This window comes from Schistocerca serialis, chromosome 4 (assembly GCF_023864345.2).
Source record: "Schistocerca serialis cubense isolate TAMUIC-IGC-003099 chromosome 4, iqSchSeri2.2, whole genome shotgun sequence".
Taxonomy (NCBI): Eukaryota; Metazoa; Arthropoda; class Insecta; order Orthoptera; family Acrididae; genus Schistocerca; species Schistocerca serialis.
The window spans coordinates 732,377,410-732,402,882 of NC_064641.1; the positions used below are offsets into that span (position 1 = coordinate 732,377,410).

General features: G+C 40.5%; 1 protein-coding gene across 6 annotated transcripts in view; it reads right to left on the reverse strand.

Annotated features, from left to right (window-relative positions):
• The window catches only part of LOC126473250 (ribonuclease 3), a 313,037-nt gene that overhangs the window by 166,771 nt on the left and 120,793 nt on the right, over positions 1-25,473 (reverse strand). For all 6 annotated transcript variants that reach the window (XR_007586426.1, XR_007586425.1, XM_050100177.1 and 3 more), the window contains 4 exons: positions 21,358-21,489; positions 10,502-10,645; positions 10,176-10,279; positions 5,858-5,963 (listed from right to left, as the gene is read on the reverse strand). Coding sequence is in view for 4 of the 6 variants with exons in the window: in XM_050100177.1 (XP_049956134.1) it covers positions 5,858-5,963; positions 10,176-10,279; positions 10,502-10,645; positions 21,358-21,489 (486 nt within the window). In the remaining 2 variants the exon portion in view is untranslated. The remainder of the gene's footprint in view (positions 1-5,857; positions 5,964-10,175; positions 10,280-10,501; positions 10,646-21,357; positions 21,490-25,473) is intronic.

A 25,473-nucleotide genomic window follows, 5' to 3' on the forward strand; every position in this document is an offset into this window, starting at 1 on the left:
AATTGTTTGCTTGATGGCAGGTGTTGGGTCTTCCAATGTTTTAATTTCCATTTCCTCATCTAATGTCCAACAGGAAATTGTTTATTAATCAAACTACTTATAGCACTCTTTTCAATTGCTGTAAATTAATGTTGTTAAACTATTTGTATTGTGTAAAACAATGATATCTCTGTGATATGAAAAAGGGGGTGGGGGGTAACAGCAGTTGGAAGGCCTCAAGCAGTATTGATATGACAATGTTTGTTGCCAGCTGTGCAGCATAAAATTAACTGGTGTATACTGCTTGTTGTCAGCTCTGTCACTGAACTCTGTCGTTGTTATCTGTGTTTTTGATCCACTTTTGCCATTGTTTTTCATTGTTTGACATGACAGTACAAACAAAGATCTTAATTTTGACATTAGAAGGTATTTAACTGATGATTATATCCTTCCCTGCACTTTGCTACTTTTGTGGAAGCCCCTAACACAAGTCTGTGTTGCCTACTTGGACGCACGCATCCTGCACTTCACCTTTCCCCACAGCAAACACTGTGTGCTCCTCTGTCCCCCTCTCTCGACAGATGTCAAATTATAGTCTGTGAGTAATATGGAATGGATGGCTGGATACAACATTTATGGGGGTATGCACCTGACTGAAACTCAAAACAAAATTCATGACCACTCACTCACTTTCATTACATTTTCATTACTATGTTATGAACTGCACTATTTGAAACAGAGCTTATGTTGCACACAACATCCTTTACTACCAAGCTAGTGTCATCAGTAGACAGAAATATTTTAGAATTACCTGTAATACTAGAGAGCATATTATTTATAAAAATAAGGAACAGGTGTGACCCCAGCAATGATTCCTGGGGCACCACCCATTTGACCGTGCCCTGCTCACACCCTATATCACAACCATTTTCAACACTGTAAATAATGACCTTTTGCTATCTGGCAGAAACTGGAAGGATGCTGCAGATCTTGCAGCAAGTCGCTGGAAAAATGGGTCCCAAAATTTTGTGTGAAAAGACTGACTGTATGGAACACAGACACCAAGAAGAGAAATACTTGGAGGTAAAATATGGGAAATTAAAAGGACAAATAAATTCAAGTACTTAGGAGAATGGATCCAACCCAATAGAAAGACCCAATAGACTAGATAAAGAGGCAGTCAAAGAAAGAGCCAGAAAATTACATCTAGCTTCCAAACTCAGACATAAGTGGCACAACAAACAAGCGATTTCCTACAAGGTCAAAATCAGGCACTATAATTCAATTATAAAAATAGGAGTCTGCACTTCAGAAGATCTTATTTTAACTAAAAATCAAAAAGTTGGAAGCACTGCAAAGTTAGAAAAGGAAGATTCTCAGGAAAATTCTGGGCCAGAAGACTTGAATAGGATTTGAAAGAAAAGGAAAAATGAGGAGCTCTAAATGTCAGGGACACAATGCAGAAATGGCAGTTGAAGTTTTATGGAAACCTGGCAATAATGGGCAAAAAGCAGCTGACCAAAAAGATCTTCATCTACGTCATATCATTAAAGTCCACTTATAAGTGGGTAGAAGATGTCAAAAGAGATGCACAAGACACTGAGATTTATTACACTAGAGAAGTAGTCAATTACCTTTTACTGTGCCCTGAAATGAGGAATATTCTACCCACTATCCTGCCCACAGAACCTTCGCTATATTCTTGTCCATCCCTTCTCCCAACCCCTTGCCTCACGGCTCATATTCCTGCAATAGACCTAGATGTGAGACCTATCCCATACAGCCTTCCACCGCCACCTACTCCAGTCCTATCACAGGCATCTCATATTGCATCAAAGATGGATCTACCTGTGAAAGCAGCCACATGATCTATAAACTAATCTGCAACCACTGCACTGCTTTCTATGTGGGCCTGACAACTAACAGTCTGTCTACATGAATGGCCACTGGCAAACCGAACCACCCTGTTGCTGAACATGCTGCCCAACACAATGTGCTTCTCTTAAATGAATGATGCACAGCCTGTGCCATCTGGATTCTTCCTATCAACACCAGCTTTTTGTAATGTAAAGGTGGGAACTCTCCCTACAACACATCGTTTGTTCTCTCAACCTCCTGGCTTCAACCTTCACTAGTCCCAGACCTCCACCTATCTATCCCTTTCCCTGCTGCTCAAACTCCAGCACTATTGTGCCCTCATTTCGCCACTGCACTCGTTAGTCTCCTCCCCTTTTCTACTTCTCTCCTCTTTTCTCTCCCCTCTCCATTATCCCCCCTCCCCTCCCTCCCCATCCCCAGCACCCACTCTACATCTATAGCTACATAGAATACTCTGCCAGCCACTGTATGGTGCATGACGGAGGGTACACTGTGCCACTACTAGTCATTTCCTTTCCTGTTCCACTTACAAACAGAGTGAGGGAAAAATGATTGCCTATATGCTTCCGTATGAGCCCTAATTTCTCATATCTTATCTCTGTGGTCCTTTTGCGCAACATACATTGGCAGCAGTAGAATTGTTCACCAATCACCTTCATATGCCGGTTCTCTGTATTTTCTCAATAATGTTTCTCGAAAGTAACATCGCCTTCCCTCCAGGGATTCCCATTTGAGTTCCCGAAGAATTTCCATAACACTTATGTGTTGTTCGAACCTACTGGTAACAAATCTAGCAGTCTGCTGCTGAACTGCTTCGATGTCTTCCTTCAATCTGACCTGGTACAGATCCCAAACACTCGAGCAGTACTCAAGAAAAGGTTGCACCAGCATCCTATATGCAGTCTACTTTACAGGTGAACCACTCTTTCTAAAATTCTCCCAATAAATCAGAGTCAAACAACTGCCTGCCCTACCACAGTTCCCACATGCTCATTCCACCTCATATCGCTTTGACTGTGTCAAGAAGGAAACTAATAATACTGTATTCGCACATTACAGGTTTGATCTTCCTACTCATCTGCATTAACTTAAATTTTTCCACATAGAGCTAGCTGTCATTCATCACACCAACTGGAAATTTTGTCTATCACCTTGTATCTTCCTTCAGTTACGCAACTTCGACACCTTACCATCCATCACAGCATCACCATCAAACAACTGCAGATTACTGCTCATCCTGTTTGCCAAATCGTTTATGTATATAGAGAACAGCAGCAGCCCTACCACACTTCCCTGGGCACTCCTGACGATACCCTTGTCTCTGATGAATATTCACCATTGAGGACAACATACTGGGTTCTATTACACAGGTCAACGATGGAAAAACTTTTTTTTCTGAAAATACCTTATTATTTTGTTTTTTAGGGTGGGAAATCCAAATTTATTAAATTTAAACAATTTAACAGCCTTTATATAGTTAAAATAATTTTAAAAGGAGGTGTAATGAATATAGATGATATTGGTAGCACCGCTGAAAAACATTTTCTGGCAAAAAAATGTCGATTCTATTTTTGTGTTAACAGATGGTGTTTTGTTTACTGTCAACCTAACCCCATTTCCCATTTCCTTTACATGTGCTCAGTACAATGTCTAATCATGGTTGTAAAAAGTCTGCTGATGGTTTTTGTTACATTTGTGGTGAATTAATGATTAAAAAACACCAAAGAAACATTACAGACTTTGTGAAAAATGTTTATCTATCATACTTTGGATCTAAACTTGGTGAAGGAGATAAATCTTGGGCACTGCATAAGGTATGTTATGTGTATGTTGAAGATCTGAGAAAATGGTCCAAAAAGGAGAAAAAAAGCCTTTAGATTTGCTGTTCCTACAATATGGACAGAGCCATGAAATCATTTTGATGATTGCTACTTTTGCAGTGTTGATATTACTGGTCATAATTCGAAAAACAAGAAGGTAATAAGCCACCCTAACCTGTCTGCCATCCGACCTGTAGGGCATGCTGTAGATTTTCACCAGGACATTAAAGTGATGGAAAAATGCTACCAAGGCCACTGGAACACCAACATGATGGGGACTACTGTTGGTCACTTCACCGAGAAGTTCAGCAAGCAACTCATCATCATAGAAGATGCTATACAAGAAGCTTCACAGAAAAAAAGAGAAAGAAAATACAAACCAATTCTAGCTGACAAGTGAAACCTCTATTAACGTATATCATTGTTTTAAGTAGCTTACTGTAAATACAAACCATGCTTATGTAGTAACAAAGCATTTCATTAATTTCCCAGTTTACCATATAGCATAGGATTTTTATACCATATAATAAAAAGCATATTGCTCAAAAACTATGGGCGATACAAGAAAACTAAGGCTAGATTTGGATTCAGCTCATAAGAATCTAAAGATGAGCTATCAAAGTAAAAAAAGGTTTTTTAAAAAAAAAATTTCACTGGATGTGTTATTTATGAAGTCTCGAAGCCACTCACATATCTGTGAACTTATTCCATATGCTCGTACCTTCATTAACAGCCTGCACTGCAGCACTGTGTCAGACACTTTCTGGAAATCTATAAATATGGAATCTGCATGTTGCCCTTTACCCATAAGTCACAGAAAAACGTGAGAAAAGGGTAAGCTGAGTTTCACACGAGCAACGTTTTCTAAAACCATGCTGATTCATGGACATAAGCTTCTCAGTCTCAAGAAAGTTAATTATATTCGAACTGAGAATATGTTCAAGGATTCTGTAGCAAACAGAAGTTAAGGATATTGGTCTGTAATTTTATGGGTATGTTATTTTACCCTTCTTATATATTGGAATAGCCTGTGCTTTTTCGGTCGCTTGGACTTTGTGCTGGGTAGGTAAGGAGCCTATGCTGGAGAGTACCCTGTAAAATTAAACTGGGATTCATCTGGACCCAGTGATTTATTTGCTTTCAAATCGTTCAATTGTTCTCTACACAAGGAATGCTTATTATTATGTCATCCATATGGGAGTCTGTCCGATGGTCAAATGATGGTATGTTTGAATGATTCTCCAGTGTGAACAATTTCTTGAATGTTAATTTTAAAACTTTAGCTTTCGTTTTGCTATCTTCAACTGCCACACCAGACTGCTCAACAAGGGACTGAATAGAAGCCTTAGACCCGCAGCTCCAGTACGCAGTCATGCCACAGCAGCTGGAGACAGTGGCAATGTGTGTGTGTGTGTGTGTGTGTGTGTGTGTGTGTGTGTGTGTGTGTGCTTTCTATTTCTGAAAAATGCCTTTTGACCAGAAGCTTAAATGTTTAGTATTCTTTTGTTGTGTCCGTCTGTGACTCAACGCCTCTTCTATGTGGTGAATAGCAGCCTATGCTTTCCATAATATTTTTGTTATTCCATCCTAGAGTTTCCATTGTTTAAAAATGTGTTAAAATATCTCAAAACTGAGTGGGCTAAATCTGAGAGCAATAGATGGGCTGACATGCATCGCAGGCACTGGCCTGTCCACAGTGCTGGTAGTTTACGAAGCGGGCAGCTTTCATGCCCTACATCATCTACGAAATCCAAGTAGAAGTAAAAAGGGGAAGGTCAACAAAGACAAGTTAGTGTTATGAACGGTGTAAGGCAGGGTAGCAGTTTATCACAACTGATCGTGGAAAATATGGAAAGTAAAACTTATTTGGTTCAAATTCTGTTGAGATCTTTGTGCTGCTGGTAGTCTGACAAGAGATCTCTAGTTTTATGATGATTGTGATTTGTATCTTGTTCAAAATCACAATCCCACTCTGAATTTTCCCACACTAACTCATTTACACACAACTATACCCTACTGAAAACTAGGTATTTTGTTCTCCCCCCTCTCCCCCCTCCTGCTCTCTCTCTCTCTCTCTCTCTCTCTCTCTCTCTCTCTCTCTCTCACACACACACACACACACACACACACACACACACACATACACACCATGTGCTGAATAACAACTGTGGAATACTTACAGACAAATGACCTTCATGGTGCTCAGGAAAGTATTTGTACAAATACTCTGAAGCAATTAACTGCAGGACAGTATCTCCAAGGAACTCAAGCCTCTGATTTGAACCCCTGTAGAATTTACACAAAGAAATATCACAGTCATACTACTGAAAGAAATATAATTATACATTTTGAAAAATACATTTTTAAGATATTGCTGTTCATCTACTGAAGGAAAAGTGATGACTTACTGTTGTCAATAAACATGGAATAGAATAAAACTATGCAAGCCAAATACAGGGTGGAGACAATTTGTGTCACGAAATTTTAATCCTGGATAGCTGATGCCTGTAAGAACCAAAATTACTAATGTTGTGTAGGTCGATAACACACCATTTTTAAACTAAGGAAACTCGGCGCCACATGCTCCAATTGGTCGTAGGATTGCCCTGTTGCCATTCGTCAGTTGACTGGCAGCGCTATGGTTGTCAGTTCACACATAAAAACATCCCTTGCCCCGTCACTGCCCTAACATGATATGTGCACATCTCGAATAGGTCTTGCTGTTCATCTCCACCTCACATCAGAGGTATTAACACGTAAGCTTCGCTTTGGAGCACACACTCACACACATCACCTGTGATTTAGTCATACAGTAAGCATGGCGGCACAGTATTTGTTTTTGTTTATGGACTAGCCGACGGTAATGCACATGAAGCTCAATGGTTGTATGAGGAACAGTACCCATCAAGATGCCACCCACACCCATGAACATTTACAGCAATTCACCAGCGACTTGGTGAAACAGGCTCATTAGTGGGATATCACGGTGATGGAGGAAGACCTCGAACACGACAGGATGCTGCATTGAAGAGACTGTTCTCGATCGCTTCGAGGAAGCACCTATGACAAGTACTTGAGCAATTGGACACAGTGTTGGGGTCACTTATCAATTAGCCTGGGAGGTTTTGAGGGATGGCGGCCAGCATCCATTTAGTTTCCACTCTGTCCAAGACCTAAATCCTGTGGCGGACTATGAACAGAGGTAAGCTTTTGCTGGTGGTTTCTGCGACGTGTTATGCAAGATTCCGACTTTCCCACCATTGTGTTGTCTGGCGACGAGTGCACCTTCCATCGGGATGGCCTTTACAATACTCGAAACATTCATTACTGGGCAAGGGCAAAGTCTCACATCACGTATGTCCATGGACACCAGGAACCATTTTTGCTCAACATTTGGGCAGGCATTGTGGGTGAGTATCTGATTGGGCCAGTCCATCTGCCTCCTCGACGTAGGGGGCAAATTATCTTCACTTTTTGCAAGTAACTCTACCCAGCCTGCTGGACGATGTTCTCCTGGACATATGGCTACGCATGTGGTTGCAGTATGATGGGGCGTCCGCACGTAACAGTTGTGCTGTGCGCGGATATTTAAATGAACTCTTTGACGGCCGGGCAATTGGCAGAGGTGCTCATAGGACATGGTCCCCGCTATCACCAGACTTCATGCCACCGTACTTTTTCCTGTGGTGACTCTTCAAGGTTCTAGTTCATCCACCTGGATGCGAACAACCTAGAAACAAAGACGAATTAATGGATCGCATTCACCATGCTGCCAGTGACATCAGAGCAATGCCAGGAATCTTTGAAAGAGTTCGGCAAAACACCATTCGACGTTACCAAGCTCGTGTCGCATCCGAGGGTCACCAGTCCGAGCGCATACTTTAAGTAAACAATGTCCTAGCTACAAAAAAAGGACCTTTTCAGGGCCGACACAATTTGTAAAAGACTTTCTGTAAGTGAACTAGCAGCTGTTGATGGGCTTGTTCCCAGTACGTCTTATCATGAAACTACAATGGATGTCTTCAACTTTTATAGTCCTGTCTTCCTCAGTTGCGTGTAATATTACGGTACATTAATAATTTTTACTTATGGACAAGTGAAAAAATAGATGAGCTCCATTCAGAAATAAACAAAGCTCATCAGAACATAAAATTCACACTTGAAAAAGAAAATCAAATAAATTTTCTTGACATTACAATTAAAAAAGAAAATGGTAAACATACATTTAACATCTTTAGAAAACCAACAGCCACAGACACAATAACACATTCCACATCCAACCACCCCGACACAATAATACATTCCACATCCAACCACCCCACAGCCAGAAACTTGCAGCACTAAGACACATGTTACATAGATTAAACAGAATCCCACTCAGCAAGAGAAACTATGAACAAGAAATGAGTACAATCATACAAATAGCTAGGAACAATGGGTATGACACACATGTGGTACACAAGCTTAATCAAAAAATAAAAACACTAATAAAAAACAAACACAACAGTTCCACAATACAAAAGAACTCACAAGCTGAAAACTTACAAACACACTCAACAAACACAAACAATGACAACACCACACAGAAAAGAACCAGATGGTACACCATGTCCTACACACATAAACTAACACACAGAGTTGCAAACATCCTAAAGAGGCAGGGCTTCAAAATAGCATATAAGCCTGGGCAAACCCTTCAATCACACCTAAGGCAGCCAGCTACCAAGAGAGAGAAATTCCAACAATCAGGAATATATAAACTTGAATGTCAAAGTTGTGATGCAGTATACATAGGCATGACATGCAGGAATTTTCAAACAAGATACAAAGAACATATCAGATGTTGGAAGTATGAAACAAACCATTCCACATTTGCAGAGCATTTAAAACACTACAACCATCATCCTACAAACATGGAACAAGAAATGAAAATAATGAGAATAAGCAACCATGACAAACATCTTATACAAATGCAAGAAAACTTCCACATCCAGAAAGTCATAGCAGAAAACAAACATGTGATAAATGAACAAACATACATCAGCACAGGCTCCCTACTACACTTAGTAAAGGAAATGATAACATAAAACAAAAAATAATAATAATAATAATAAAAAAAGAAAACTCTTCCCCACATCATCGGGAGACACACACACACACACACACACACACACACACACACACACACACAAACGCACACACAAATGCATACACGAACAGACCACAGATACTTCAATAGTTACACTCATAAGTTTGGCAATAACATTCGATCTTTGGCAAAAACATTTGACAGTCGGCAACAGAAACCAAAACATTGCTTTAAAAAAAGCGTTCAGTGCATAGTGTTGTGGAATGGGGAAAAAAAACCGTAAATTGGCGTTCATAAGAAGAAGAACAACACCAAAAATGCAACAGGAGTGTAATATGTAGGAAATTGTCCACGCAACCTGTAAGTACAGTTCAAAACATTACTACTTAATAGGAAATACCAACCACCAGAACTGTTTATAACCTATAGGCACAATGACAAAAATGTAAATAAAATAGCTAACATATGTATATATTCCAGGCCACTGATGATGCCTTGCAGAAAATAAAGGCGAAACGCGTATGGCACTAAAATTGTGTTTTATTCAGTTGCTGACAGACGGTCCACAAGTAAAAATTATTAATATACCGTAATACAATGGATGTGTTGGGACACCTGTGGATTCACCCCCAGGCTTCCAGAGTGGAAGGCTAGCGCACTACAACCAAGCATGCGGTCCGCCTCAGACACATCGTGATCTCTGGCAGGCAAAGGATTTGTGGCCATGCATTGTCCAGAACATCTGGCAACAGGACAATCCTGTGGCCAATCAGAGCATGTGGCACCAAGTTTCCATAGTTTAAAAATTGTGCACTGTCAACCTACACAACATCAGTAATTTTGGTTTCTACTGGCATCAGCTATCTAGTGTTAAGATTTCATGGCAGTTTTCTGCATCCTCTACACTGTTATTCCAAAAGAGCATGAATATTTCAAACCATGTTCATGCAAAGTATCAAAACACATTAGGTACATCACAGTGTAAGTTTTATAATGCATGGTTGTACGAAAATAAAGACCATAGTGATGGGCTTAACTAGACATTGTTTTCGGAAAAAGACTTTACTTCAACTACAGGAACCATGCAATATGACTGAAGCAATAAGAACACTACAGAATATGTGGCAAAAATATCACAGCCAGCTCCATTACTAACTATAAAGAATAACAGGTAAAGAGTTTGTCCATGGCTGGATCATTGTAACATTCAAAGTGTATCACAAAAGTTGTGAGCTACAGTTGTCTACCATTCACATGCTACCAATGTTTCAACCATTCTTTCATTTACAAATTTGTTTTTGCCTGCCCAACACCAACCAGAGCTATTACAAGAACAGGGAAGCATGTGCTCTCCACTGTTTTTATTTTATAGTTTAAAATATATTCCTTACAGGAGGAACAGTGCTTACAGTGTCAAGTTGGTGTAACCAATGCTTCGGTCCGTAAATGCTCGAGCCAAGAGCCTTATGTGTTTAAATTCAACTCCAATAGATTCTTCAAATTTTGTCAGTTTCTGGGGAAAAAAAGTAGAACAATACTGAAAAATATTTACATTTGAGTAACATCTGAAAAATGTTTGAGGCATTAAAATTTTTATACAATCTGAATTATTGGAAACAAAGAAAATGAAAATTACACATGGCATACTTAAAAAAGTTACTCCATGCAAAAACTCATACATATCACAAATGATAAGTGACAAAGTAGGTCTCAAACACAATGTTTGTCAGCTCACTTGCAAAAGCTCAAAAGCTGGTATCCACTTTCTATCCCCCATTGGCTCTTGCTCTTGCAGAGGATGTGGAGGATAGTTCACCCACACATCTAACAAATCCAGATCTTCCTTAAATAATGTTTCTGAAAATACCTTGTCTGCCACCTAAAAATGAAGAAGAAACTGTTAAATTTTTAGGTAGATATTTTACTTATACATCTAACTAAGCACTGATGTTGCAGTAAAACACAAAGAAGGAAGCAACTATCATTGAATATAAAACAAAATCTATTCTGAATGGGAAGATCTTAATGAGAATGAAAACTAAGACTGGGTCATTCCATGTCAAGTCACCCAGGCCTTGACACCAACCATGTCAGATTTTGATGAAACTTGGTACAATTACTTCTTTTATCATCCTGAAAGCACTTGTAAAATTTTTTTGCTCTATCTCTTATAGTTTTTTTTAATAAATTTTTAAAGTTTTTAGATTTGGCTTTGTTTCAGCAGTCGGAAATTGTAACTTAAACGTGTCCTCACAACTAAAAAAATTTGTATCTTAAAGAATACTGAAGATATCAGTATGAAATTTTGGAATAAGTTTGTGTATTATATCTAAATGTTAAAAAAAATACCATAAAGATATATTAAATTCTTCCAAATGAAAAAAATTTATAAGTTTTTTTTTTTTTTTTTTTTTTTTTTTTAAAAAAAAAGCTAACGGATGTTTAGTTTTACAAAAACTGCAATATCTAGAGTCTCAGACCTGATAGAAAGCTCAAATTTGTTTTAAAATACTCTTAATTGTATAGGCTATTAGATAAAAGAAAAATTATGTTGGCTTTTTAACCTGTTTAATAGTTATCTAATTTTTAAAATAATATTAATTATATTTTAAAAATAAAAAATGCCAAGTGACTTAGACACCGAAAATAAGTTTTTGTCATCTTGGAGTAACAATGTACACTTGGATTTTGTATTGTTACTCCTGTGTTTTGAAGTAAAAAATTGTTACAGTGCTAAATAGTGCTTGGATAGTATTTTATTAAGTTTATTCGAACTCTCAGTAAGTACTGTTGTTTAGTTTACAGAGATTCTTTTCCAATATCCTATAAAAGTAACCAGAACAGTAATCAGACCAAAAGTGAAATCAGTATGTCAGATATTCAAACCTGTAGTGTAGGGTTATTTAAAAAATCTGACTGTTTCCAAACAACCTACACACCTTCAAAAAAGTTACAACCGGTATCAGAATTGAGTGAGGAAGAAAAAGATTTGATCCACTTACAATCTGGAATTAATCTGTGTGAATTTAAGAATATATGTTCACACCACAGCTACTACTTTTTAAATGTTTTTGAAAAGTATCAAACAACATGTGTAGACCCACTAAAAAACACAAAAAGCCCATCAAAAAATCGTTGAGAAGTGTAGGCTTGGATCTTTCTAAACAATTACTGACAAAAAACATTAGCATAAAACCTGGACAAAAGCTTTGCTCAACATGCCGTAACTTTTGTGAGGAAAAATTAAGAGTTGAAGTCAATGAAAGTGAAACAGATGATGAAGTCATGGTTGAATTAGAATCATTGGAATCCAGAAATGAATCCCTCGTACAAACAAACATTGCTCTTGATTATTTAGGTTTAACACCGATAAAGCTTCATGGCTTGTCAGAACAAAGTAAAGGGTCTTATTTTAAAAGGAAGGTTAGCAGTATTGAAAAGACTGCAAAAAAGGCGGTTTCAAAAGCATTAAAATATGATGCACCAAGTTCTGATGATGACGAAGAAGATAAAAGTGTGGTTGAGAAAGCAAAGGATTTTGATGTAATGATTTCTCTTATGAAAGAGAAGATTTCATCTGTTGGAAGGTCTAGAAAAATCCAGATTCTGACCTTGGCTCCAGATTCTTGGACTCGAAATAAAGTGATGAAAGAATTTAATGTAGGTGAGTACATGGTGCGATAAGCTAGAAAGCTAAAATCTGAAGAGGTTATTTTGGAAACTCCTGGTCCAAAAAAAGGTAAAACTCTTTCTGAAAATACAGTAAGACTTGTAACAGATTTTTATGAAAAGGATGAAAGTTCCAGAGTGCTACCTGGAACAAAAGACAAAGTAAGTGTTCAAAAAAATATGTACATGCAAAAAAGACTCATTTTGTGTAACTTGAGATAACTCTATTATTCTTTCAAATGGGAGAATCTCGAGGTAGAAGTAGGATTTTCAAAATTTTGTTTCTTGAGACCTAAATGGTGTATCCTTGCTGGTGCTGCAGGCACACACACTGTATGTGTATGCAGTATCCACCAGAATGTTAAACTATTACTGGATGCTGTGAAAATTGAAGAATCTTATAAAGACCTAATTAAGATGCTTGTGTGCAACACAGAAAACCAAAACTGCATGCTACATCATTGCAACAGCTGTCCTGCAAATACTGCACTAACAGAGTGCTTAACTGAAAAACTAAGTGAAGATCATGATTTAGAAGAAGAAATTGTAATCAGTCAGTGGGTTAACACAGACAGGGCAGAAATGATCAAACAGTCTATCAGTGTTGAAGACTACATTTCTTTATTGGTTAGGTCATTGGAAAAGCTCACCCCACACTCATTTATAGCAAAATCCCAATCAGCAGCCTTTAAAAGATTGAAAGAAGACCCACCACCCAAGACAGCAATTATTGTGATGGATTTCAGTGAAAATTATTCCTTTGTTATACAAAATGAGATCCAAAGTTACCACTGGAATAGAGGTGGTTGTACTCTACACCCAATTGGAGTTTTTCTAAGAAATGAGGAAAACAATGTTTTTGTTTCCAACCACTGTTTTATTAGTGATGACGAAGAACATGACACTGGTTTTGTTAACTTTGTACAAAAAGAAATTACAAAGTGGCTGCCATTACATCATACTGACATTGACTCAGTTCACTACTTTACAGATGGTTGTGCTGGGCAGTACAAAAATAGAAACAGTTTTAAAAATTTGACTGAACACTTGAGAGACTTTAATTTGAAGGCCCAACACTCTTTTTTTGCAACAAGTCATGGGAAGTCAATTTGTGATGGCCTAGGAGGAACTATTAAAAGAATTTTAAGGAAAGCCAGTGTTATATCCTAGCCAGTAATGCCACCAGAGCCCGCTGCCAAAAGCTTGGCAGCATCAAAGTCCGGACGCCGTCCGCATAAGCAGCGCCAGCGAGACAGCAAATCGCCGCAAGTCTGCGCGCGCCACCGCTGGCTTCTGGGTTCTTAAGCGCTGGAGTCGCGAGTGCTAGGACAGTTCTGTATTCGCCACTCAGTTGTATACTCGCCACCGAATTGTGTACGTGCTAGTCAGTTGTGTGTTCATCACAGCAGAGTTGTTGTTTGTCGTCAGCCGACGCTGACCTAGCCGCTCCGACTCGAACTAGACAGATTTCTGTAGACACGGAGTTCACTACTGTACTTCTGTATCTTCGTTAATAAAGATAAGTACCGACTTTTATTTAATCAGAGTGTTTGGGTTTTCATCTTTCTGTTCACTGTTCCAGCGGACCGGTCGGCCCGCTATTAAAAGTGTGGCGGTGACTTCGTAAGCCGTTTCTACAGCGAATTGTTTGTCGCTACGAACACCGCCACAAAACTGGCGACGAGGTCTTCCGAACTCGTGTGCAGGGCTGGTTCAACTTGTTCTTGTTATACTAATTATAGAGATAAAATTTTGGGGGCTGGTTTAATTTGTGTTCACTATGTCTGCCGAATTACAACAGTTGATCTTGTTACAGAGTCAGCAAATACAAAGTCTGGTGGAAGCAATCGCCAAACAAGCGGCTAATCCTCCAACACAAAAGGAACAAGCACAGGCAGCACCACCTTTCCGTGCTTTTGATGCATCAAGAGAAGAATGGCGAGAATATTTCGCGCAGTTGCAGGCGCACATGACAGTCTACAAAATCACAGGTACTGAGCGGCAGCTTTATTTAATTTCCACTGCAGGCGTGGAAGTCTATCGACTACTTTGTAAGTTGTTCCCGGAATCCAAGCCAGAAGCTTTAGACTATGACGTTGTTGTTAACAAGCTTGCTGAGTATTTCGAGTCGCAAGTTCATGTGGCAGCGGCCAGATTCAAGTTCTTCAGATTAAAGAAACTGCCACATCAATCTAATAAGCAGTGGTTAACAGATTTACGGGGCCTCACCCGTCAGTGCCGATTTAATTGTGTGTGTGGAGCTTCCTACAGTGATGTCATGTTACGAGACGCTATTACTCAAAACATTGCAGATTCTCGTATTTGTGCTGCTATCTTAAAGTTGCCTGACCCGTCATTAGAGACTCTGATGAACATCATTGAAGCCCAAGATACTTTTGACTATGCTGAGTGTGAGTTAGATCAGCCATGTATTTCTCAAATTGCCTGTGCTAAGCAAGTTATGTCACGCCCGCGTCCCCACCGGCAGAGTCAGACTGTAAACACTAGCCGGCCGCGTCATGTTAAACACATTCGTCAGCCGCGTATGCAAAATGATAGAGTTAAGTCTTGCCCTAAGTGTGTTCTTGCTCATCCTCGTGAACGTTGCCCGTTAAGAAACGCGATTTGTCACTTTTGTCAAAGGAAAGGACACATCCAGACTGTTTGTTTGCGTAAACGCAAGAACAATTCTAGTGCTGCCCAGCCCATGGATATTCATGTTCTTCAAAGCCAGCCCGCCCAGAAGGTCGCGTTTAAAGACTCTTCCACGGTTCGTGTGGGTAATAAACTTGTTCGCAATAAGCCACCCACCCAGCCCTCTGCTATGCGACCCAAGCGTAATTCAAACGCTGTAAAAGTCATGTACAGACTGCAAGTGAAGTGGGAGTTGTTGTTCCACCCGCCCAACCCACGAGTTGTCGTAAGCAGCGAACACGCGCTAAACGCACTGATTTTGTGTCTTCCGCCTCCACTGCACCGATCCAGAGACAGTGTAATAAACTATTTGTGAAGCTACGCATCCAGGATAAGACCTTCAATTTTCAATTAGACACTGGTGCGTCTGTGACTCTCATAAATAGTGCTACGTATGCGGCTATCGGCCGCCCTAAACTTTCAGCGGCAAAACATTCTTTGGCTACTTATAGTGGAGAACAAATTCCTGTGTTAGGTGTGTGTAGCGTGCCAGCCACATTCCGTGGCAATACAAAAACAGTTTCATTCACAGTGCTCCGCGCTACAGACAGTGTAAACATTTTTGGATTAGACTGTTTTGACTTGTTTGGCCTGTCTATCCAAGACAATGTGTTGCAAATTAATTCTGTTGTTGTTCCTCAAGACAGCATAACCGATTTGTGTAAACGATACAGTGACATATTTAAAGACGAACTAGGTTGTGCTGCGAACTTTGCCGCTCATATTACGTTAAAAGATAATGCTCAGCCTCGATTTTGTCGTGCTCGTCCAGTGCCTCACGCCCTCCGGGCACCTGTAGAAGATGAACTTCGTCGTTGGCAAAACAACGGTGTTATTCAACCCGTTTCAGCGAGCCAGTGGGCTTCTCCCTTAGTTATTATAAAGAAACCGTCTGGCAAGTTACGTTTGTGTGCTGATTTTAAGTCGACAGTTAATCCTCAGACTGTCATTGATTCTTTTCCTTCGCCTAGACCGGACGAGCTGATGGATAAGTTAGGGGAAGCTCGTTTCTTTTCCAAAATTGATCTCCGTGAAGCATATTTGCAATTGCCCCTCGACGAGCAATCACAACAGTATTTTGTCATAAACACGTCGTTGGGGTTGTTCCGTTTTCTGCGTTTGCCTTTTGGTTGTGCGTCAGCTCCAGCTGTTTTTCAGCGTTTTTTGTCACAACTTCTGGCTAATGTGCCATCGTGTTGCAACTATTTAGACGATATTGTTGTGTCCGGTTGGACGCCTGCTGAACATTTCCGTAATTTGGAGTGTTTGTTTAAAGTGTTGTCTCAGGCAGGCCTACGTTGCAACATCGATAAATGTTCATTTTTCCTTACGGAGTTGGAGTATCTGGGACATGTTATTAATGCTCAAGGCATTCATCCCTCCAAGTCACATTTAGCAGCTATTCGTGATTTGCCCGCCCCTCGCAATCTGCATGAATTGCAAGCAGTTCTTGGCAAATTGACATATTATATTAGGTTTATACCTAATGCATCACAGATTGCTGCACCGTTGCATCGTCTCCGCCGTAAGAATGTTCCGTTTGTGTGGTCAGCTGATTGCCAATCAGCCTTTCAGCAGCTTAAAGAGGCTTTATTGAATGATTGTTGTCTGGTCCATTACGACCCTAACAAGCCTCTGGTGTTAGCTTGTGATGCCTCTTCTTTCGGCCTCGGTGCTGTGTTGTCTCACCGAGTCGGTAACACCGAACGTCCTATTGCGTTCGCATCTAAATTGCTCAACAAAGCTCAGTGTAATTATAGCCAATTGGACAAGGAAGCGTTGGCTATTGTGTTCGGTGTCACAAAATTCCATCACTACCTCTATGGTAGACCATTCTATTTAGTAACAGATCACAAGCCCCTGACGTCACTGTTTCATCCGTCTAAACCAGTTCCTCAGCGGACAGCTCAGAGACTACAACGTTGGGCTCTTTTGTTATCACAATACCAGTATGAGATACTGTATCGCCCTACAGCTCAGCATGCAAACGCTGACGCGCTTTCTAGATTGCCGATTGCTGCGGATGATGTCTTCGATTCCTCTGACGACTCTTGCCATCAGATTGACGCCGATGAGCATCAATCCCTCCGGGATTTTCCGATTGATTATCGTCAGGTGGCACGTGAGACAGCTACGGATCCTCATCTGAGTTTACTATTACGTTTTGTTCAACGTGGTTGGCCGTCCAAGGCAAAGGACATATCGAATCCTGTGGTTCGTCGCTATTATCCGCAACGTCATCTGTTGTCTGTTTCGCACGGAGTTTTGCTGTTACGCACCGAGAATGACCAGCTTCGTGTAGTGGTTCCCCAAGTGCTCCAATCCAAGGTCCTCGACTTGTTGCATCAAGGTCATTGGGGAGTGGTCCGCACCAAGCAGCTTGCCCGCCGTCATTGTACATGGATCGGCATTGATAAGCAGATTACGCAGATGTCTACAGATTGTTCGACGTGTGCCAAACACCAAGCTGCTCCGCCTCAACGCTATTTTGAGTGGGCACGCCCTGCCGGTCCCTGGCAGCGAGAACATATTGATTTCGCTGGTCCATATTGGCATTCTCGTTGGCTCATCGTGATAGATGCATTTAGTAATTTTCCGTTTGTTGTGCCCATGCAGTCTACAACGTCTGCACAAACTATACAGGCGTTGACTTCAATTTTTTGTATTGAGGGTCTTCCAGAAGTTTTAGTGTCTGACAATGGTCCACAATTTACCTCTGCTGAATTTGAAAGTTTTTGTTCTGCCAATGGCATTCGCCATGTTCTTACTCCGCCGTTCCACCCTCAATCGAATGGTGCACGTTAAGGATCATATGGACCGCCTTCGTGCTATGCACTCTCGTCAGCAGGCCCTCATCACGTTCCTGTCGTCGTACCGGACCATGCCACGCGACGGCCCTTCGCCGGCGGAGCTTCTCCATGGCCGTCGTCATCGCACCCTACTACGGTTGTTGCACCCCCCGGATCGACCCGCCGCTTCTGAGCATCGCACACGTTTTCAGCGCAACGACGCCGTTTTTTTCAGAGTTTATCACGGTCGCCGTCGTTGGGAACGTGGTACCGTGATAAGTGTCCAGGGTCGCGGTTTTTATACTGTTCAAGGTGCTACTGGGGTGCACAGGAGGCATCAGAACCAGTTGCGCCGCGCTGGCTGCCCGGATTCTGCTGCTCGTTCTTTGTCCACAGATTTGGTCCGCGGCGGGTTCCAGCCGCGCCTTCCGACTTCGCTGCCGCCCCCAGGGCAGCAGCAGCAGCCGTCGCCGCTACCATGCCGACAGCCCGTCCCGTTGATGCCTCCCGCGCAGCTTCATCCGGGAGCGCCCCAGGTGGTCACTCCGGCGCCTGCGGTCCCTCTTCAGTCGCCACCGCCTTCGGAGCTGATGGACGTCGACCCCTCAGCCGGGCCGCCTTCCCAAGCGGTGGCTGTGCAGCCTGTCCTGCAGCCGCTTTCCTTGGGCACTCCCAAGGAGTCTGACACCGCAGCGCCTTGTCCGGCGCCCACTCAGCAGCCGTCGACGCAGCGTCAGGAGACGCTGCCTCTCTTCGTGGGTCCCGACGCCCCGTCGCGTCCAGTACCAGAAGCTGCGCCTGTGGTCACAGGCGTGCACCCTGTCCTCGGTTTTCAGTCGGTGTTTCCCGAGGCCCCGTGCAGCCAATGCTGGGGTGTGGACCGGGGACTGCCACCGACAACAGTCTCCGCCCCGGTCTCTGCTGCTACGCCTGCGCCCAGACCCCTCCCCCGCCGTCGACGCTCACCACGTCATTATTCAATGACGGTGCGGCGATTTGGGGGGGAGGAGTGTTATATCCTAGCCAGTAATGCCACCCGAGCCCGCTGCCAAAAGCTTGGCAGCATCAAAGTCCGGACGCCGTCCGCATAAGCAGCGCCAGCGAGACAGCAAATCGCCGCAAGTCTGCGCGCGCCACCGCTGGCTTCTGGGTTCTTAAGCGCTGGAGTCGCGAGCGCTAGGACAGTTCTGTATTCACCGCTCAGTTGTATACTCGCCACCGAATTGTGTACGTGCTAGTCAGTTGTGTGTTCATCGCAGCAGAGTTGTTGTTTGTCGTCAGCCGACGCTGACCTAGCCGCTCCGACTCGAACTAGACAGATTTCTGTAGACACGGAGTTCACTACTGTACTTCTGTATCTTCGTTAATAAAGATAAGTACCGACTTTTATTTAATCAGAGTGTTTGGGTTTTCATCTTTCTGTTCACTGTTCCAGCGGACCGGTCGGCCCGCTATTAAAAGTGTGGCGGTGACTTCGTAAGCCGTTTCTACAGCGAATTGTTTGTCGCTATGAACACCGCCACAAAAGCCAGTCTACAGCTTTCAGACAAAGAACAAATAATGACAGCAATCAATGTGTATAAGTTTTGTGAAAAAAATATTGAATACATTCATTTTCACTTTATTGACAAAAAAGAAGCTGATTTGCTACGGTTAAAACAAGAAAAACGTTTTTCAGCAACCCGAACTATTCCTGGAACTAGAAGTTTTCATAACTTCAAACCACTTCCAACAAACAACCTTGAAATTAGAAGGACTACAGATAGTGTAAAACCCTTCTTAGTCTTTTCTTTCCGTTCTTCTTCTGATTGGGTTCGTGTCGAACCATCCATAAATTGCTATGTGGCTGCAAATTATGATAGTAACTGGTACTTTGGACTGGTAAAAACAATATTCAATGATGAAGAAGATGCAGAAATTCTATTTCTACATCCTTCAGGACCCGCTGCATCATTTTATTGGCCTGAAAGAGAAGATTCCTGCATAGTGCCTTTGGAGCACATAGTCTGTGTAGTAGACACACCTCAATCAAGCGGCACTGGGAGAATGTATTACTTCAAAAAAGACTGTATCAAAAGAACTGAAAGCTCTTGGATGAAGTGGAAAAACAGTTTGAATCGGCATTAATGTTTGTTAAAAAGACAAAATTACTCAAAAAATTCAATGTTTCAAGCAATCAGTTGGGTTATACATAAGTGTCGTAAGTAAACTATCTTTGTACATAATTCTAATGTAATCTACTACAATTAATAAACATGTTAAAAAGCCATCATTATTTTTGTTTTATCAAGTAGCCTATATGTTTAAGAGTAAATTAAAACAAATTTGAGCATTCTATCAGGTCTGAGACTCGAGATATTGCAATTCTTATAAAACAAAACATCCGTTAAAAAAAAAAGAAAAAAATACATATATATTTTTTTTCATAGAAAATATTAATATATTTTAATAGCATCATTTTTATCTTCAAATATGTATAATAAATAAACTTGCTGCAAAAATTCATGATGTTATCTAAAAGAGTTTTTAAGATAAGCAAATTTAAAATTTTGAATACAAATTAAACTGACCATTTCCGAAGGTTCAGAAAACGCAAAACATAAAAACTTTAAAAATTTATAAAAAAAACCTGTAAGAGATACAGCAAAAAAAAATTGCAGGTGTTGTCAGGATGGTATTAGAACCATTTGAGCCAAATTTCATGAAAATCTAAGGAGGTGGGTGTAAAATTTATTTTTTATTGGGTGATTTGATATGGAATGACCCGACTGCAGAAGAACATGAAGTGTCCAGAGAAGACACCCTTCCTTTAAAAAATAAATCTGACAAGTAGGAAAGCATATGACAGCTGAAACTGAAAGACAGAAGGAAGAGACAAACCATAATGTACAAATGAAATGCAATTTCTTATGTGAAATTGGAACAAAAAGTGGAGAATATGAATATAACTGGCTACACCTATTGATAACTGATTTGCAGCATATTTTTAAGGAAACACTGGTACCCCCCATGAACAAACAATGATAAATGAACACAAATCACACTGTTTCAAGCAAATACATTTTACCCCTTTACTTTCTACTTATCGTCCACTGAGACCAAGCCTTAATATTTGTTATCATAACTCCAGCTCTCCAGTGAGGAAAAGAGAAATAGCAAAGTTGTAATCTCTCATGCTCTCCAACTGATTAATTAATGTGTCTCAGTGTGATTTAATTTTTGCAAGCAGCACAAGAAGAATGACTGTGTTTTTCCTTTACTATTACAAGAAATGCTCCTATTTTCTTTTAATTGAAATAAGAAACACAATTTAATAAAATAAAATACATTGGATGAAGAAATATGAGCATTAAAATTCTTACTTCCATCAAAGCAACTTACTTACATGTTACCATTATACTTTTTATTGCAACAGAAAAACAACAACTTTGAAACTCACTCCAATTCCTCCATCCAGAAACAGGGCCCCCATTAAGGCTTCAAAGCAGTTAGCCATAGCATGTCTAAGCTCCAAATCATGACACAGGTCAGAACCATGGGCATACAGCATGTAATCCTCCAATTTAAGAGTCTGCAGAATAAAGAATATAGTTTTAAATTACAAAAATATAATTTTCAATTATAAGCTATTTAGATGAAAAAATAATTGAACTTTCACTTTTCTACTTGGATCTCGACTCACTATGTCATATCTCAATACATTTCATTCAAATAACACATACATGCAATTTCTTTTATGCAAATGAGTGATAAAGGAAAATATTCCGATGAACTGTACAGTTGCTATACTTTCTGACTTGTTGGGTGTTATAGTGAACTGATTATCATCAGCCTTTCTCCACAAATGTGTCCTGGTAAATCTGCAGTAAAGAATGATTTGTGGAATACTGCATTGGGAAAAATTCTTGAGTTCACTATAAGTACTTCTTATCTTGCAAGAGTAATTCTCCTTCTGATGGAAGTGGACAAAGTACAGGGTGATTATAATTGAAGTTCAACTTTCAAAACGTTATAGAAATAAGACCATGGTCAGAATGACATCAAATTGCAATTGAATATTATCGCAGAAGGAGGAAAACATACGGCAGAGGAAAAAAAATGTGAAAATTGACGAATAGATGGCACTGTATGTGATAGAATATGTAAATGAAAACACCCGTCATGCGCACAACCCACTGAAGTTGGTATAAACATGCCAGCTACATGGCTTTTCCTCCTTTCGCATCTGCGGCGTTCGCCATTACTGTCTCAATGCAGGATCGCACTTTGCTTGTAAAGCTGTGTTGCGACAATGATGACTGTGCACACACTGCTCTGCAGCAGTTCTGGACACTGAAGGGTTTGAAAAAAGGCGTTAGTCCGATGTTTGGTGAAAATGATTCGGATATTCGAAAAGACGGGTTCTTTTGATGTGCAACATGGTAGAGGGAGGAAATGAATTGATTCAACATCAGTGGAAGCAGTGGCCACAGCAATGCAGGAGGAGATGAGTGGTGGTGTGCGAACGTGTATTGCATGGAGAATTGCCCAAAAATTGGACATACTGGTGAGCACGGTGCGTAAAATCCTATGAAACATCCTTATTTGTATCCATTCAAAATTACTCATGTGCACGAGTTTCTTCCTGTTGACCTGCCACCAAGCAATACCTTTGCTTTAGAATTTCTTGCTTGCATGGACGTAGACAATGATTGGCCGTGGAAGATGTGGACAGATGAAGCCCCCTTCCATCTGACAGGATATGTTGTGACGTTTGCCTGCTTTATTTCTTCGTTGATTGTCTTCGGTGTTGAGGTACTGCGTTGCTACACTGGCAGAAAAATGGTGGGGGAAGGGGGGGGGGGGGAGGTGGAAGTTCAAAACTGACTACTTTAAATGATGTAGCCGACAGGTGTACATTTGTGTTTCACAGTTCTTTACTTTCACTGTTCACAACCCCCCAATAATACACAGTTACACGCCAGTGCACTATTGTTTAACTTTCAATAAGTCTCATTAATAGGTTGCCAGCAAACATCAACATACTGCTACAATAGTTTACTGTTGAACAACTATGAGCAGTAAAAACCTAACCACACAGTCCGTGTCGCATAATAAGGTATGTATTGAACAGACACTCTCATTGTTTTAGCACACGGCCTATTACACTTATTTCACAGTTAAGTGGATGCATTGTTGTTGATCTAACCAATACGTGTTCCTCGTCTGAAACTTTGCTCATGGACTGACTGTCTCGGGACCAAAAATCGGGCTCTTATATATCATCACAATAATAGGCACTGAAACTGCACATTGTTTGATGTTTAATTTACAGAAATTACAATTAAAACTTAACTCATTAAATTAACTGAATACATCAAAAAATTGCATCTTTTTAACAGTTTCTTCTACTGCAAGGGTTAGGCCGAAATATTTGTTTAAACGATGAAATTAACAGATATAGTTATGCAAACAATACTTTTGAAAAAACTGGTAATTACTTTGGAATTAATTAAGGGTGAGCTTTGCTAAGATGTTTTCGAATAGAGCCAAACAGATTTCACCCTATAACAAATGTTACTAACTAGGCATTGTCAAAATAAATTAGAAAATCTATTACATACATAAAACTAAGAACAAAATTAGATCTGGTGTCATATTCTTGAAAACTGAGGGCCAACTTTTCTCTTTTATGAAAATGCAGATTATACTCACGTATGTTAATCGTAATTAGGCAGACATGAAAAAATGAATTTTAAGGAGTCAAATGGCAAAACAAGAGAGGAAGTAAAAATACACCAGCTTGCTTTGTCACAATGTCATTACACAGAATTGATGAATATGGGCAACGGAAGATCCACACGCAAATCAACCAGTACCACTTCATCCTGAAAAGGTGACTGTGTGGCACAGGTTTACGGCACTGTTTATCATAGGGCCATATTTTTTCAAAGAGACAGGTGCTTCCGGTCCTGTTACCTGTACTATCACTGGTAATGCCTATGAGTGTCTTTTGTACAACCACGTCATTCCAGAACTCCAACAGTGTGGATGGGATCATTTTTATCCAAGATGGCACACCTCCGCACATTGCAAATCCAGTTAAACAGCTGCAGAAGCGCCATTTTGGAAATGCTAAAATTACGAGCCGCCATTTCCCTACAGCCTGGACGTATCGATCACCTGATCTTAATCCGTGTGACCCCTGGCTGTGGGGCTATCTGAAAGATGACGTGTTCGTTCTGACTGCAAACTTAGCTGCACTGAAGGCACGCATTGCACAACATATTCTGAACGTGACCCAGGAAACACTTCGATCAGTTGTGGAACAAGCTGTTTCTTGATTGCAACTTGTTGCAGAAAACGGTGGACAGCATGTAGAACATATTTTGCGCCAGTCACATGGAAATTGCATTGCGCAACACGTTCTGAACATGACCCTGGAAACACTGGAAACACTTCGATCAGTTGTGGAACATGCTGTTTCTCGATTTCAACTTGTTGTAGAAAACAGTGGATAGCATATAGAACATGTTTTGTGTCAATCACATGGAAATTAATAATTTGATTTGATTTTGATTGATGATTTTCATGCACTTTTTGGCTTCAGGACAATTAAAAACTGACGTGATTGATGCTTTTTATGCGGTTTTTGGCCTCAGCACAGTTAAAAACCGATTTCTCCCATCTGATGTGACGTGATCTAGCCATGGTAGATGGGCTTACATAACTAATAGTATCACACCTGTACACCCATGCACACTGAGTAGTGCAGTTTGTTTTAGTGTCAAATGTACACCTCAGGCACTGTTGTACGATTCATTTGTCATTTGTAGTTGACCACTATTAAATTATGTACAAAGCCGTTATTGCTATATTTTGTAACTATTGATTTTTCTTCTGCCATACATTTTCCCCCTTCTCCGATAATATTCCATTGCAGTTTGACATCATTCTGACTAGTGGTGTTATTTCTACAGAGGTTTGAAAGTTTAATTTTAATTATAGTCACCCTGTACTTTTCTAATATCTCTCCTACCAAAATATAGATGTAATGGTCTACAAGTCATACAATGATAACATTAATAAGTGTGAATATTGCAATACTGTACTAATTGTGACTCACTTCTTATAAAACCTTCAGCTTGAGATCTACGACAGTAATGTTTTCCACTCTTAAGACATAATTAACTGGGATCAGTAACTTGCTAGCAGCAGCTCAGACATGTAACAAATCATGTCAATACTGATGGATTGTTCTGGTAATGGGCTTTGTGCCTAATAAACTTGTGAGGTTCCACTTTATGTGAATGCAGAAAAAGGGGGGGGGGGGGGATAGGGGATGTGCCATTAACCCATTACAAAATGCCTTGTAATATTGGTGATGTGATTACCACACTTCATTTGATGTTTGCTAAGCAAGTTAATTCCTGTCACTCAGTTTTTTATATAACTGTATGCTAGGAGAGCGATTAACAGAATGCTCTGTTCATCATACAGAAGATGAGTTACGTCTCTGCTGGCTTACTGACAGCCAGATCCATCAGTACGAGTACAGCTGTCATGCTGTCTCCAG